The following is a 12,529-nucleotide window of genomic DNA, read 5'->3' as shown; positions in this document are numbered from 1 at the left end:
GACAAAGGACTGATGACTTGTTAACCTATGTTCTTTCCAGAGTCCTAATGAAGTTATATCATGTATCTTATTCTTGTATTTTCTGTTATTATTTCTTTTGTTCATCTGTATGTAAGATCAATAAAACTTGTACCACTATACGGGTAGTAAGTTATCAGCAAATCATGAGCATTAATTCATTCGTCAGACAAACAGCTATCTATCATGGTAGTCTGGTATTATGAGTATACGAGTATTATGGAGGTATTTATTTACAATATTTTCGAACGAGGTATATGATGGTGATCAAAGGACACAGTATTAAAAACGTGCAGGGTAACAAGGACTGAGAAAACTATATATACACGTACAAAGAGAGAATGAGGGGGAAACCAAATTAATGATATGGAATGGTATGACTCTGATATCGATGAGTATAGGCAAAAGGGGTATTGAGATTGCATCTAAGGTTGAGGAGTGATTCCATGTAAATATTCTTTCTCGACTAGATGCGAAACTCCAGCATCGTCTGATGCATTTGATCTCGGATTAACCACAGATTCAGTAATCTTCACTTCTTCTCCAGCTGGTTTGACAATTGAGGTAGATTCCGATGGTGTGATGCCATTCTCATTCGAAGCTCCTGCAGGTTTCACATTCGTCGGTATCTCATGAACAGGTTCGCTTACGCTTTCCTAAACTGTTTCAACCGGCGAAGTGCCTTCATCTTGTCGCTCGCTTACATAATTGCCTTCTTCTTCCTCGAGTCTACCTTCTCTCTCATCCACAGGTCGACGCACGTTGACCTCTTCAACCAAAATCTCATGTATAGCTCTGGGAGTCTCCTCTTCCTCTTGTTCTTGCGAAGGCTGAGCATCCTCGACCCACTGTTCACCATCATCGGTGGTAGGTAGACTAGCATCCTTCGACATGTCTGTGGAACTAGGTGCAGATGATTCACCATCTTCAGAGATCGTCGACAGATCATGATGGTCATAAACTGGTTCTTCCGCTTGGTGATGGTCCGATACAAGTGGAGAAAGGTGATCTTGTGACTCGGTTGGATCTTCAAAGATGATAGGTTGGTTGTCGGAAGATAGCTCACTATTCGAGAAGGATATAGTCGTAGAGTTGATCGGTTGACCTAGAATGGGTGGAATCTCTGACACCTTCGCTGTTTCGTTCGAAGTCGCTTCAGCAAGACCAAGACCTGAGTGAGGCGGGGCACTGATCCCGGCCGAAGGTTCGTTGGGAGGTTCTGAAGCTTGTACATCATCGTTAGGGCCCAAAGTATTCTCAGTTTTTTCGTCTTCTAAAAGTTCGTGGGGATGATCAGGTTCTACCGGAGCAAGACCCAACGATGAGGATACCTCATATTGATTAGCTGGGATCTCGACATTCGTTACAGGAGGAGGCGCAGAAGAATGTTGAGTCATGGGGGCACCTTCAGCTTCGGCTTCGTCATGAGGCACTTGATCTGCTGGATGTCCATCAACCTCGAGTGAGGAATTCTCTTCGGCAAGCGCTGCCGCGACCGGTGGCTCGGGTGGATCCTGCGGAGGTGCAGACACATCTTGACTAGAAAGATCTCGAGATACAGCGGGATCCTTTGTGGTAGAAATTAGCGAAGCGGGAATACCGGTCTTGAAGGCGGCAGCTTCGGGAGAGTCAACGGACTGTAAGGGGGTGTCGGCATTAATTTCGGTGCTGGCAGGTACGACAACTGCATTGTTCTGCTCAGTCGAAGTATCTTCAATCTTGATCGGAACAGGTGCACTATCCCCCTGATCCTCAAACGAGTCGGATACTGCTTCATCTCCATCTCGTTTCGGTGTAGCATCCTCGATGGGTATAATCGTCACTTCTGGTGTATCAGCTACGCAAACATCATCAGCAAAAATGTTTTGCACACGTGCACTAGCCATGTAAAGCTGACCTGTTGATGCTGTATCAACTTGATCTGCCTGATCTGATACTTCCTGAGCAACATCATTGATCATATCGGACGATTCGGTCAAGGAAGGGAGTTCCAAAGAGTCAGATGTTTCCACTGGAGCTGGAAGGTTTGCAGGTATATCGAAAGTAGGCGGTTGAGAGATCAAAGGAGTTTCGGCAGGAGTATAGAAATTTTCTAATTCAGCTTGAGGGGTGTCTGGTTCGACGTTGACGCGATCTGCTTCGGCTTGAGGCGTATGCTCATGATATTCCTCAGCTTCTTCTTCGTTTGGCATTTCATGTACAACGGCTGGCTCTGATGAGATGATGTTATCGGTATTGAGCTGTTCATTCGGTGCGAATGGATTGGTACCCTGGCCGTCATGCTCATTATCAACAGCAGAAATAGATTGAGTGTCGATATTGTCCACACGTTGTTCGGTGGAAGCAGGCTCTTCCACAGGGTTGGTAGCTTGGCGCACTTCCGAAGCGAGAACACCGTCTGGCTCGATTGAGGTTACCGCTTTGCTCTGATCGTCGACTTGGGCATCATCCTTCACGAGCTCCCTCTCTTGTCCCTTTTCAGGCTGAGGCTCCGTGAACTCCTCCACTATAGCATGGACAGCTTCCGCAGCTAGTCCAACAACAGTTCCCAATCCGGCTAAACCAGCTCCGATTATACTGGAGGATTCATCTGTCTTCTGGGGTTTTCCTACGTTTTCATCGTCATGAAGAGTTGGGGGCATGAGAATATCCCTTTCTTGCTGATGATCTTGAGCCGTACTTTCATTATCAAGCGGAATTTCGGGCGATACATCGTCTTTCAGCATTTTTGGGGTTTCCTTTGATCGATCTTCATCTTGTTCTGGTATGTCAAGAGCAGGAGATGGAGGAGGTGAAGGTGAAGGAGCCATCGACCGTTTCGTCCTCCTAGGTTCAATCGCTTCATCAACAGCTTGAGGCACAGAACTACCTCGATCTTCCACTGGTGACTCTGATTGATGATTCTGGTCACTCCGGGGGTCAACTGGGTCAAGTGAATCTTCCATACTTGATCCAGCAGTGACCAGCGCAGGAGTAGGTAAAGGGTTATTTTCCCTCTTCCTATCAGGAGTAGGAATGAACAAAGCTCTGGTTGGAGCTCCATCAGAAGTATTAGTAGATCCAACTTCTGAGATTCCACTTAATGTCAACCCTGAAATAGCTTTATGTCGAATTGCGATATCTAACGTTCGCCCTCCTTCCTCTGTAACTGCGTCGTCACTCTTCTGGGTATCGCGTTCGGGTTTGGTTGTGGTTGGTGTGGAAGACGGATGAGTATCTAACCAATATTTCCAAATTTTATCATCTGTAATTCTCCATTTACCCAAATTCTGAATCGGTTTCAAATCCAAATCTATGATTTTGACTTTGCCACTACCTTCCACCAAGCTCCATTTTTCCTCTGTTTTCTCAGTTGAAGGCGAGAGAGGGGGAGAAGACGAAGCGAGCGTGAATTTCACAAAGACTGAACAATCTTTGAAAATGGCTGATAAAGCGAATCCTATCATCCTCTGTCTCAAAGTCCAAGCATCGCCGGTCTTCCCCGCTTCGGGAGAAGAAAGATAGAGTTTGATGAATTCTTCTAATTCGGCTGATGTGGGAGAAGGTATGAGAGCTGGGTCGAAGAGTCCTGCATCGGGATGAGCAGAAGAAAATCGAGATGCCAGATCTGATATATCAGTGGGATCAAGAGTCGATTGTAGGGTTTTGAGGGTCTGGAAGACTTGAGAGCTGTTGAGGATCGGAATAATGGATGAGGCAATGTAATCTGCCAGGCTGTGTCCACCATCAAAGTATTTTGCAACGTTCTCACTCTAGATGAGTGCCACGTTAGCTCCCAGTCTGGTATATTTCCAGATTCAGCTCACCTTATCAGGACTGATCCTTTCTCCATTGACAAACACTCTCCAATTGTTCTCCTTTCCCTGACTCTGCTCCCATATTCCCCACAGACCATTGATGGCTTTTTTCATCCTGACTTCCTCACCCGAATATAGATCTAGAGGACAGAACTTGCATTCTGCTGACGAGTCGTGGCCCTTCAGATGACGGTGCATGCAGAATCGACAATGTTTAGATTTTACTTCGGCAGCTTCGGGCGGTACGATGGTAGACGCATCAGGTAAGAAGCCCCATTTAGGCTATCCAACACCAATGTTAGCCGAAGGTGCTCTAGCGTGGAACATTGAGGTGGGCAACTCACTTTAATCTCAAAGGCTAGATTGACTATGCCATCTTTCTTTTCATTCGTAGTTGTATCTTCCATGATCACCCCTTTCGCTTCACCTACCACTAGACTCTTCAGATCGCCTAGTAGTTTCCTTTCTTCAGGCCGAGTGGCATCTGCTTGTGCGAACAGATCTTTCACCCAACCTTCAGCGAGATTAACCTCTTGAGTCTGTATCAACAACTCTGAGGGAACAAGTTGAGGAAGTAGATTGAATGTCCATTCATTAAGGGTTTGACGATACCCCGGATCAGTTGGTGAATTGCCCAAAAATTGCGATTTCCTCAGACGAAGTACCTTGCCATTGTACTCTGAGAATGTACCCCGATGGGAGAAAACGATGTGTTCAGCTCCTTCGCCAGCATATTTCCATTGAGATGCCAAAGTATCGACTGATGGCCCGGTGGTGAGACCGGTGGCCATAGGTTTGCCCTTGATAGTGGCCACATCGGCATCGATCTCTTTCTCTGCTGCGAGAGAAGGTCCAGCTCCACCCGATACCGGGGGTCCAACAACAGCTTCATCCTCCTTTTCGTTTGGCGAGGGAATCTTTATCATCTCTCCCATTTCCGTGATGGTGTACTCTGTAGGTGTAAGACTAGCAGCGGAGAGAGGAGCTCTTAACTGATGAGCATTGTCACTCTCACTTTCAGGTAAATTATCCAATTCATCCGAAACATGTCTTGACAGTGAGAAGCCGGAAGTACCGAAGAAAGACCGCCGAAGGTTCATACCCGATTGGAAAGATGAGGATCGCTTGAACGACTCGGTGATGCCCTTGAATCCACGGGGTGTACCAGCTTTGGAAGAAGAAGGAGAAGTCGGGCGGTTCCATTCAAGTTCTTGTGTTGATTGAGGTATGGGCTCAGGGGCAGGTATTCGAGGAGAACGGTGCACGACGGTTATAAGAAGCCATTCGATCACTTTCTCACAATGGAGCGGTTGGACTAAAGGATTAAGTCGAACAAGGGAGAAAGGCGGCCAGGAGGCGGTACTAGGTCGGTCAAGCTGTGCATCCTCCACAAACGCCATGAAAGTATCATCTATCTCGATAACATCTTCGTTTGCAATGCCATACACTGCTTTTGAACCTTTGGAATCGCTGAAAGTTGCTCTTTTCATGGCCACTGGCCCTTCTGTGATGTTAGCTCCTAGCTGAATGGTCGAGGCAGGAGGTACGATAGGTTTACTTGTAGATCCAGGTGAGAAGGCTAAATCGAGTTTACCGGCAGTCTTAGGGGAATCACCGAATCCGGACTTCTGGAAATCGTCCCATGCTGAACCGCCGGTCTTGGGCAGTACACCAAGAGATGCTTGTTTCTTAACAGACTTGGGTGAATCATCATCTTCTCTGACATTCAGGAGCGTTGAAAGGTTAGGTGACGTGGTCGAAGAAGATACATTGGTGGCGGGAGAGGATAAATCTCCGCTGTGAGAGTGGTATCGACCACGGAAAGTACCTCCGTTCGATGTGGGCTGACCCGAAGGCGTAACATTCACCTGTATCGGAGACCTCATTTGAGCTGGATACGGTGTTGATGGTATATCTGTGGGTTCTGTAACCTGTCCCAAGAAATTCATGGAATCTGTCGACAAGATCTTCGACAAGTCCAAATCTTTTACAGCTTTCAGAGCCGACCATAGGGGCGCAGTAGCGTTCTCATTTAGCTTCGCCGAAAGCGAGCTTGAAAGGATATCCTCCGGGGTGTCGAACAGCCCAGTAACAGGCATAGATGAAGTCAAGGTGATATGCAGAGTCTGACGGGGGAATGATGATGGAGGTGGTGATGGCGGTTGATCCGCCGTTGTTGATGCCTCGCCAAAAGGGTAGTCCTGGACAACTTCAAGCAAACGAGTGGGTAGTTGCGTCTTTGTGGACTGATGTCTATGTGATACCGGGATGCGAAATCAGCTTAGATGATTTCACGAAGCGTCTCAAAAAAATCTCACCTTATCCAGACGTATAGTAGATGTTCCATCCTCTGACCAGCACTCTTCCAATCCTTATATAATTCTTCCCATGATTTGAATTTCCCGGTGGAACAGCCCCAAGTCCACCAACCAAGGAGATGAGCCAATCTTCCAGGCGTCATAGCATTCTGCTCCGCATGCGTGATCACCGCAGACCACACTTCGAAGATTTCATTCAGGTAATTCGCTACTCCAGTTTTCAGTCGAGGTGAGAGAAGCGTCTCGAAAGCATCAAGAGGATAGGAAGACGAGCGTTCAGCTTTGACGAATGCGGTGTACAAGCCAGTATCGACCAGTGGCTCGGGAGGAGTGGGTTGAAGACGACGTAAGGTGTATTTGAGTACTTCTGAAAGATCAGAGCTTGTCTCGCCGTCTTTGAGGATTGAGGTGAGTCTTTCTCGCCATATTCTAGAAGGGTTGGAGGTTGGCTGAGCGAACTGTGCAGCTATGGTTGGAAAATTTGATAGAAGATCCGGACGTATGACGAGGCAATATATAGCAAGCAGGTATAGTTGAGTGGTGGGATCTGTGTTGGGTCGAAGAGGTAGCACCAGGCCATGTTGGTTCAAATCTACCAATATGAGCTGCATGTCAGTAAGGAAAGGAGGAGCAAGATAGCACAGACCTACCTGATTCTCTAAGAGCTTTACCTATAACTTCCCATGCAAGCTTCACTTCCTCTACACTCAGCTGCAGCTTACTAATAACCTCTTTCTCCTGCTGACGAAGGACCATCTTCTCTCCTACACCATGTATATCCAAAGAATCTTTCTGTATTGCATCTTCAGTTCTGGGTATATCAAAACCCAGGTCCAACTTCGGTATGAAGGCACTGGTCAAGTCGGGCTTGCTAGACTCAAGTGACTTGCCTTTACTTCTCTTCCTCGTTAGCTCGTTCGTACCTCCTCTTCTACCTGTGAGATCGTATGGCTTTGTCGAGGATGATGAGCCCGATTTATGTCTCAATGAGAGGAATCGAGTGGGTCGACTGGTATTGGATGTACCACTTGGTGTAGGCTGCTGAGTTGGACGAGGGGCGGACGAGGGCCGCTGCTGCTGGGTGGGAGAGGGGGATCGTGACCTCGCTCTCTTACCCTTCTTCTTGGTCTGGAAGAAGGATAGGATGGAGACCATCATGATAGGTCCTGGGTGGGATCAGGTGGCATAAGAGCTAAAGTACGATAGGAGTGAGATGAGATGGGTAGTCGAGTAGAACAAAGCAATGAACAGGTGCAAGGTGTATCAGGTGTACTCGTCGTACCTACGGATGATCCCATGCATCTTGTGGTATATGGCAGAGTCGAGCACACAAAGAGGGTTCGAGCGTCGGTGATCCCATTCATGAGACCTATCCGCTATACCCGACCATTTACCCCCGCAATACAACTGTGGGGTTAGACTGTTTCGACCACGTGCTTCGATAACTTTGCGCGTATCATCCCCTCGTGAAAATCAAATATCGCAACGACGAAGGACTGTTGTCATGCCCGTCCTCTGATCTCATGACGACTCAGCAGACGATCGTAAGAAGCATTTCACACCCTCAAGTTCTGCTCCACCAGGACTGGCTCCACCTCGAAATGTCACCTCCCATCCTCTCATCACCCTTCCTAAACCTCAACACCATCAATACCATCCTCTCTTCCCCTACGCCCATTCCCATCGAACAGCGTATACAGCTATTGGAAGCCAATATCCACCTTCTCACTTCATCACTGCCCGCCTCCATCAAGTCTGCTACCACTATCTCGGATCAGCGGTCACGTTCCGAAATCTCGGAGAGAGACAGAGCTACATTGGACATTGACAAAAACAGAGTAGACCTTGGACGAACATATCTCAGTCAGAAGGTACCGGACTATATCAAAGCTGAGATGGAATTTGGCATCGTAGACAGAAACTGTAAGAGCATACTGAAACGTATCGAGAGGAGCTTGACTAGGCATGATGGTGAAGTAAGCTCAGGCAGCCATAACAAGGAGGAACCGCCAGGTGAGGCTTGGGTAGACGAATTGAAACGGGTCAGGATAGATGCTCTAAAAGGGATGATTTCGGTCGAAGAAGGACTAGGTAGAGAAGCTAGAGCTGAGAGGTGGAGAAAGGCTATCGAAGGCTTAGAAGGACAGGCGAATATCCCAATCTGATCAAGCGTGAGATAACGACTATTCACAGGTCTATGGTATCTCATGATTTACGATCTACGACACGTTATGGAAATCACTACGATGGTATTACTAGATAGCTCAACTCTAATATCAGATTAACATTCTTGACATACTCCAATCTACCTCATTGACCCAACTGCCTATAGATCATCCAAGCCGCAACATTCTTAGCAGCCTGTACGTTAGGTCGAATAGCTTCTCCAAGCCTACAAACTCACACTATATCAGCATTGCATTCCTCCCCCTTCTCATACCAAATTACGTACAATTCTTTACCATCGAGATCAACGACTTTACAAGTGACCTTCCACCTCTGCCCAACTTTCGGTTCCTTCACATAAACAGGTTTATTACCTACATTTTTGATCCAAGGGTGTTGCGATAGAGCTTGGGGCATTCCCATGGACTTCCTATCTTCCTCTTTCCAATGATCTGGAATCACCAATTTAGGTACTTCCGGTGGAAGCGTTGATAAGATCTTATTTTGTTCTTCCAGCAATAAGGTGTATATCCATCGGCAATATGGCGTCAGGAGTGGTTGGAGCCATGAGTGAACGTAATCGAATGCTTGGCCTTTGGTACGAGGTGAGATCAAGGGCGGTTGTCGTTTTTCTGCGGAGGTATCGGTCATGAGTAAAGAAGATAATTGCGAAGGTAGTAGGAGCTGGGATGACTGTAGGCTTGAGTCGTCTGGCAGATCGCTTGACTGATTATTGATACCTGTAGCGACAAGACTTTCTGAACCAGGACCTGGAATTGTACTGATCTCCGTACTCGATACAGTTGTCGTGTGGACGACGGTAGTCGATCTACTGAAAGTAGAAGCGATCATCATGGTATTGATCAGATTTTCCAAATCGGCAGTATGAGAGACCTCGTCTCTCTTCTTCTTCACTTCTTCTACCTTCAGATCAGTATTGATCGATTGACAAGATCTGATAGGTTCCAGGACAGGTTGGAGGTTTTTGGGCGGTTTCTCGCCATCCTCGCCATCCTCTTCGTCCTCTTCATCTTGTACGGAGCCTTCGAATAAGCTCTTGCTCGGACTTCAGTATAATTTCCTCTCCTGGAATGTCCGTTCTTCCTCGCTGTTGATATGTACTAACCAATCCTTCATGATCAACGGATATACAACCACCCTCACCATACTTGAGATAATTGTAATATACACCCGCAATCCACGCTTCCAGTACTGACGCTTGGATCTTCTCTGACGATCTGACGTATAAGATCGAGGATGGGTCCGCCTTGATAAGTAGAGGTATATTGTACATCACTGAAAGTTGAGCGAGTGTAGCATTGGATACCAGGTAATCTCGAATGATCTGGAAGGTAAGGAAAAGTCCATTAGTAGATGCCCCATTGACTCCAATCAAATCAAAACATAATGAATAGCGAAGGGGGAGAGTGAAGGACATGAGTATCGTTTGCTCCACCACTTCAACATATTGATATACTGGAATGATGGTTTGAAGTTTAAAGGAAAAAGATGTATCAATGATCATAGACTGTACTCCTTCAAATCGAACGAGTAGTCTCCCACTCAGACTCCATGAGCAGATAGAGAATACTTACAGCAGCACCACCCTGCCTCAACCAAGGAAACTCCTCATGGATCAACCCCGTGGCCACATTCTCCAGTATAGCGTCTCCCAAATGTTCCAGTTTCTCGTAATCCACTGCCTTCTCCCAATCTTCCTCGGGTTCCGCCAAAGCCATCACGCTCCGTCGGGTCAAGCATTGGATCGATACGTGAGAGATCACCTGTTCGTATAGATCGGTATCGACAATACGAGGCAAAGGTGGTAAAGGGAATTGAGGTAAGGGAGGAAGGACGTATGAAAATAGAGGGTTGTTCTCGGTGTCGTATCGCATTATGAAAACCAGAGAATTGATCTCAATTGGGGGCAAGGATGGATTGAGGAAAGAGATCTTGTTGTACAAGAGGATCAATATCAGGAGAGTATTTGGGTCTGGGAAGGAAGGGACAAGAAGGAAGGTTATAGTACACTGTACTGGATGTGTAAAATATCGGGAGATCGTAAAGTACGTATGACCAAGAAAGGATATCTCTACTATAGAAATACAAGAGAGGAGGATGAACATAAGATGGACAGAATGGGAATAGAAACAAGAGGCATTGAGATATAACAAGTCTCAATTGTCAATGTGATATCTGAACTTGACACTATCACAAGTAGTGCTTGGATTTCCCATTACATGACGCACAGATCTCCTCAGTAACTTGAGGAGTCTGACCACCAAATCAGATTACCGTGCTTCCTTGGGAGACTGTATCCCTTTGTCTTCAAAGATCGAGGAAGAGTCTACACAGGAGAGTTGCATCGACCACACCACTACAAGAAATAGAAGATTTGTCTCTTGGGGCTCCCCAGCAATGAGCGATACTGTATTTCATTGTTTACTCCCCCATCTCCAATAGAATAAGCCATATACAAAATCAATCAAGAATCTGATCTAGGTATCTGGTGCTTCATACATGCCTGCGACTCAAACTATTCCCTATATCACTCGTCTTCACTGATCAAACCCATCTCCACACAGATCTTCCAAGCAGCCATATTCTCAGCTTTCCTCTTAGTGGTCCTAGTAGCTTCGGCTGTCCTACAATATTCTCGAACATCAGCCACAACGTAGCACTTCTTAAATCAACCGGCATGCTTGGCTGTTCGTTTGGGGTGGGCTAGTGGCAGCAAGATTGGAGGAAAGGTACGATGAACGAAGACATACCATTCTTTCCCATTTACATCCGCAGCTGTACAGACCACCTTCCAAGGTTGAAGATTCCAAGGACCAACCACAGCAGTAGCAGTATAGGTAGGTTTGACTTTGATCAATTGAGGTTGAGTATGTAAAGTAGTTTTACCTCCTTTCGCCTTTCGATCTTCCAGTTCCCACTCAGGCGGTACAGGGAATTTAGTAGCGATTTTTCGACGATTAGGTCGATTAGATTCCAATCGGATTTCTTCCTTTTTTAATTCGTCTAAAATGAATTTTGACATTGGTTTGAATAATTGAGAGAGCCATGAATAGAGGTATTGGAATGCTTGACCTCGGGTCATATTCATAGAATCTATCGGAGGTGGAATTTCTTTCTTTGACTTTTCAGGTTCCAACTTTTGATTATCGCCAACATCAACTGACGATTTATCCCCTTTTTCTCCTTTTGATGTTGAATCTGTTTGATTCGTATCATCATCTTTGTGATTTGTAATAGTTTTTCCCAATAATGAATAATATACTGCACCGATGTAAGCTTCGAACACCGCCGATCGAACTCTCCCTATATCAATTTCTGTCCATATAGAAATATTCGGATCGTAATTTACTTTAGTATGGAGGTTGTATCGTATGGCCATTTGACATAACGTTGCTTTACGAATCAAGTGACTTTGCAATTGCTATAAATGTGTATCATACAATATAAGTACAATATTTGAATCAGTGTGTTTTGTAACAAAACAGGAGTCATGAAAACCTGATCGAGAATACTGGTATATTTGAACTTTTTGGAAAACTCACACTTGATGCACCTTGACGGAAGGCAGGGAATGTATCGTGACCCCATGTGGTCGCTATAGCCTCTACTTAGCAGCGAAGCCATCAGCATGCAGCGCCATGGGGCAATATACGTATTTGCTGGAAAATATCACCTAGAAGACAAGAAAGGAACGACGCATTTCAACTTACCAAGAAGAGCGTTTCCGATCAGTTGCAATTCCTCAAAATCCCTCTCATCCTGTCCGTCCATGAGGAATACATCTTGATCAAATAGCAAAGGTCGAAGCCCAGTCGAAACGTAAGAATCAATGATCTGTTCGAGATGAGGATTGGTGATTGGTGGAAGGGGAGGTAAGTCAAACGAAGGGAAGGGAGGTAATTGATAAGCCGTGAGCGAATCGATGCCCGTTCGCATAACGGGATGTTCAAATTTAGTTTCGGACATTCTGATTCGTGAAATGATGGAATGAAGAAGGAATCACAAAAGGAACAAAAAATGTAGAAGCGATTGTAGAAATAATGTAGAAGAGGGAAATGAGTGAGAATAATGAAGAATACAGAATTTGCAGAAACTACCACTGAGCGCACTTCTTTGTGTGGTGCTATCGTGTGTGAATACACAGACCTGCTCTTGCTATGATATATGATGGTAGTCTGAGCTATGATGAATATCGTAAGTGAAGTCGAC

General features: G+C 45.8%; 4 protein-coding genes across 4 annotated transcripts; 1 reads left to right on the top strand and 3 right to left on the bottom strand.

Moving 5' to 3' along the window:
• Positions 1-443: 443 nt before the first annotated feature.
• Positions 444-7,288, bottom strand: L199_003815 (uncharacterized protein; the record flags this gene model as incomplete). The annotated part of the gene is made up of 7 exons (XM_064889543.1): positions 444-674; positions 723-1,855; positions 1,916-3,770; positions 3,825-4,097; positions 4,160-6,068; positions 6,134-6,725; positions 6,784-7,288. The coding sequence occupies 7 exons, from the start codon at positions 7,286-7,288 to the stop codon at positions 444-446; spliced, it is 6,498 nt and encodes a 2,165-aa protein (XP_064745615.1).
• Positions 7,289-7,734: 446 nt separating this feature from the next.
• On the top strand, positions 7,735-8,298 carry L199_003814 (uncharacterized protein; the record flags this gene model as incomplete). Its single annotated transcript, XM_064889542.1, has 1 exon — positions 7,735-8,298. The coding sequence occupies one exon, from the start codon at positions 7,735-7,737 to the stop codon at positions 8,296-8,298; it is 564 nt and encodes a 187-aa protein (XP_064745614.1).
• A 145-nt stretch (positions 8,299-8,443) lies between these two features.
• Positions 8,444-10,194, bottom strand: L199_003813 (uncharacterized protein; the record flags this gene model as incomplete). Its single annotated transcript, XM_064889541.1, has 4 exons — positions 8,444-8,525; positions 8,586-9,342; positions 9,464-9,644; positions 9,895-10,194. 4 exons carry the CDS (start codon positions 10,192-10,194, stop codon positions 8,444-8,446), a joined length of 1,320 nt encoding a protein of 439 aa, XP_064745613.1.
• Positions 10,195-10,847: 653 nt separating this feature from the next.
• L199_003812 (uncharacterized protein) lies at positions 10,848-12,286 on the bottom strand (the record flags this gene model as incomplete). Its single annotated transcript, XM_064889540.1, has 4 exons — positions 10,848-10,944; positions 11,071-11,741; positions 11,863-11,924; positions 12,031-12,286. The coding sequence occupies 4 exons, from the start codon at positions 12,284-12,286 to the stop codon at positions 10,848-10,850; spliced, it is 1,086 nt and encodes a 361-aa protein (XP_064745612.1).
• Between the last annotated feature and the right edge of the window lie 243 nt (positions 12,287-12,529).

Source organism: Kwoniella botswanensis, chromosome 1 (genome assembly GCF_036426115.1).
Source record: "Kwoniella botswanensis chromosome 1, complete sequence".
In the NCBI taxonomy this organism is placed as follows: Eukaryota; Fungi; Basidiomycota; class Tremellomycetes; order Tremellales; family Cryptococcaceae; genus Kwoniella; species Kwoniella botswanensis.
This window is presented reverse-complemented; position numbering and strand designations above follow the sequence as displayed.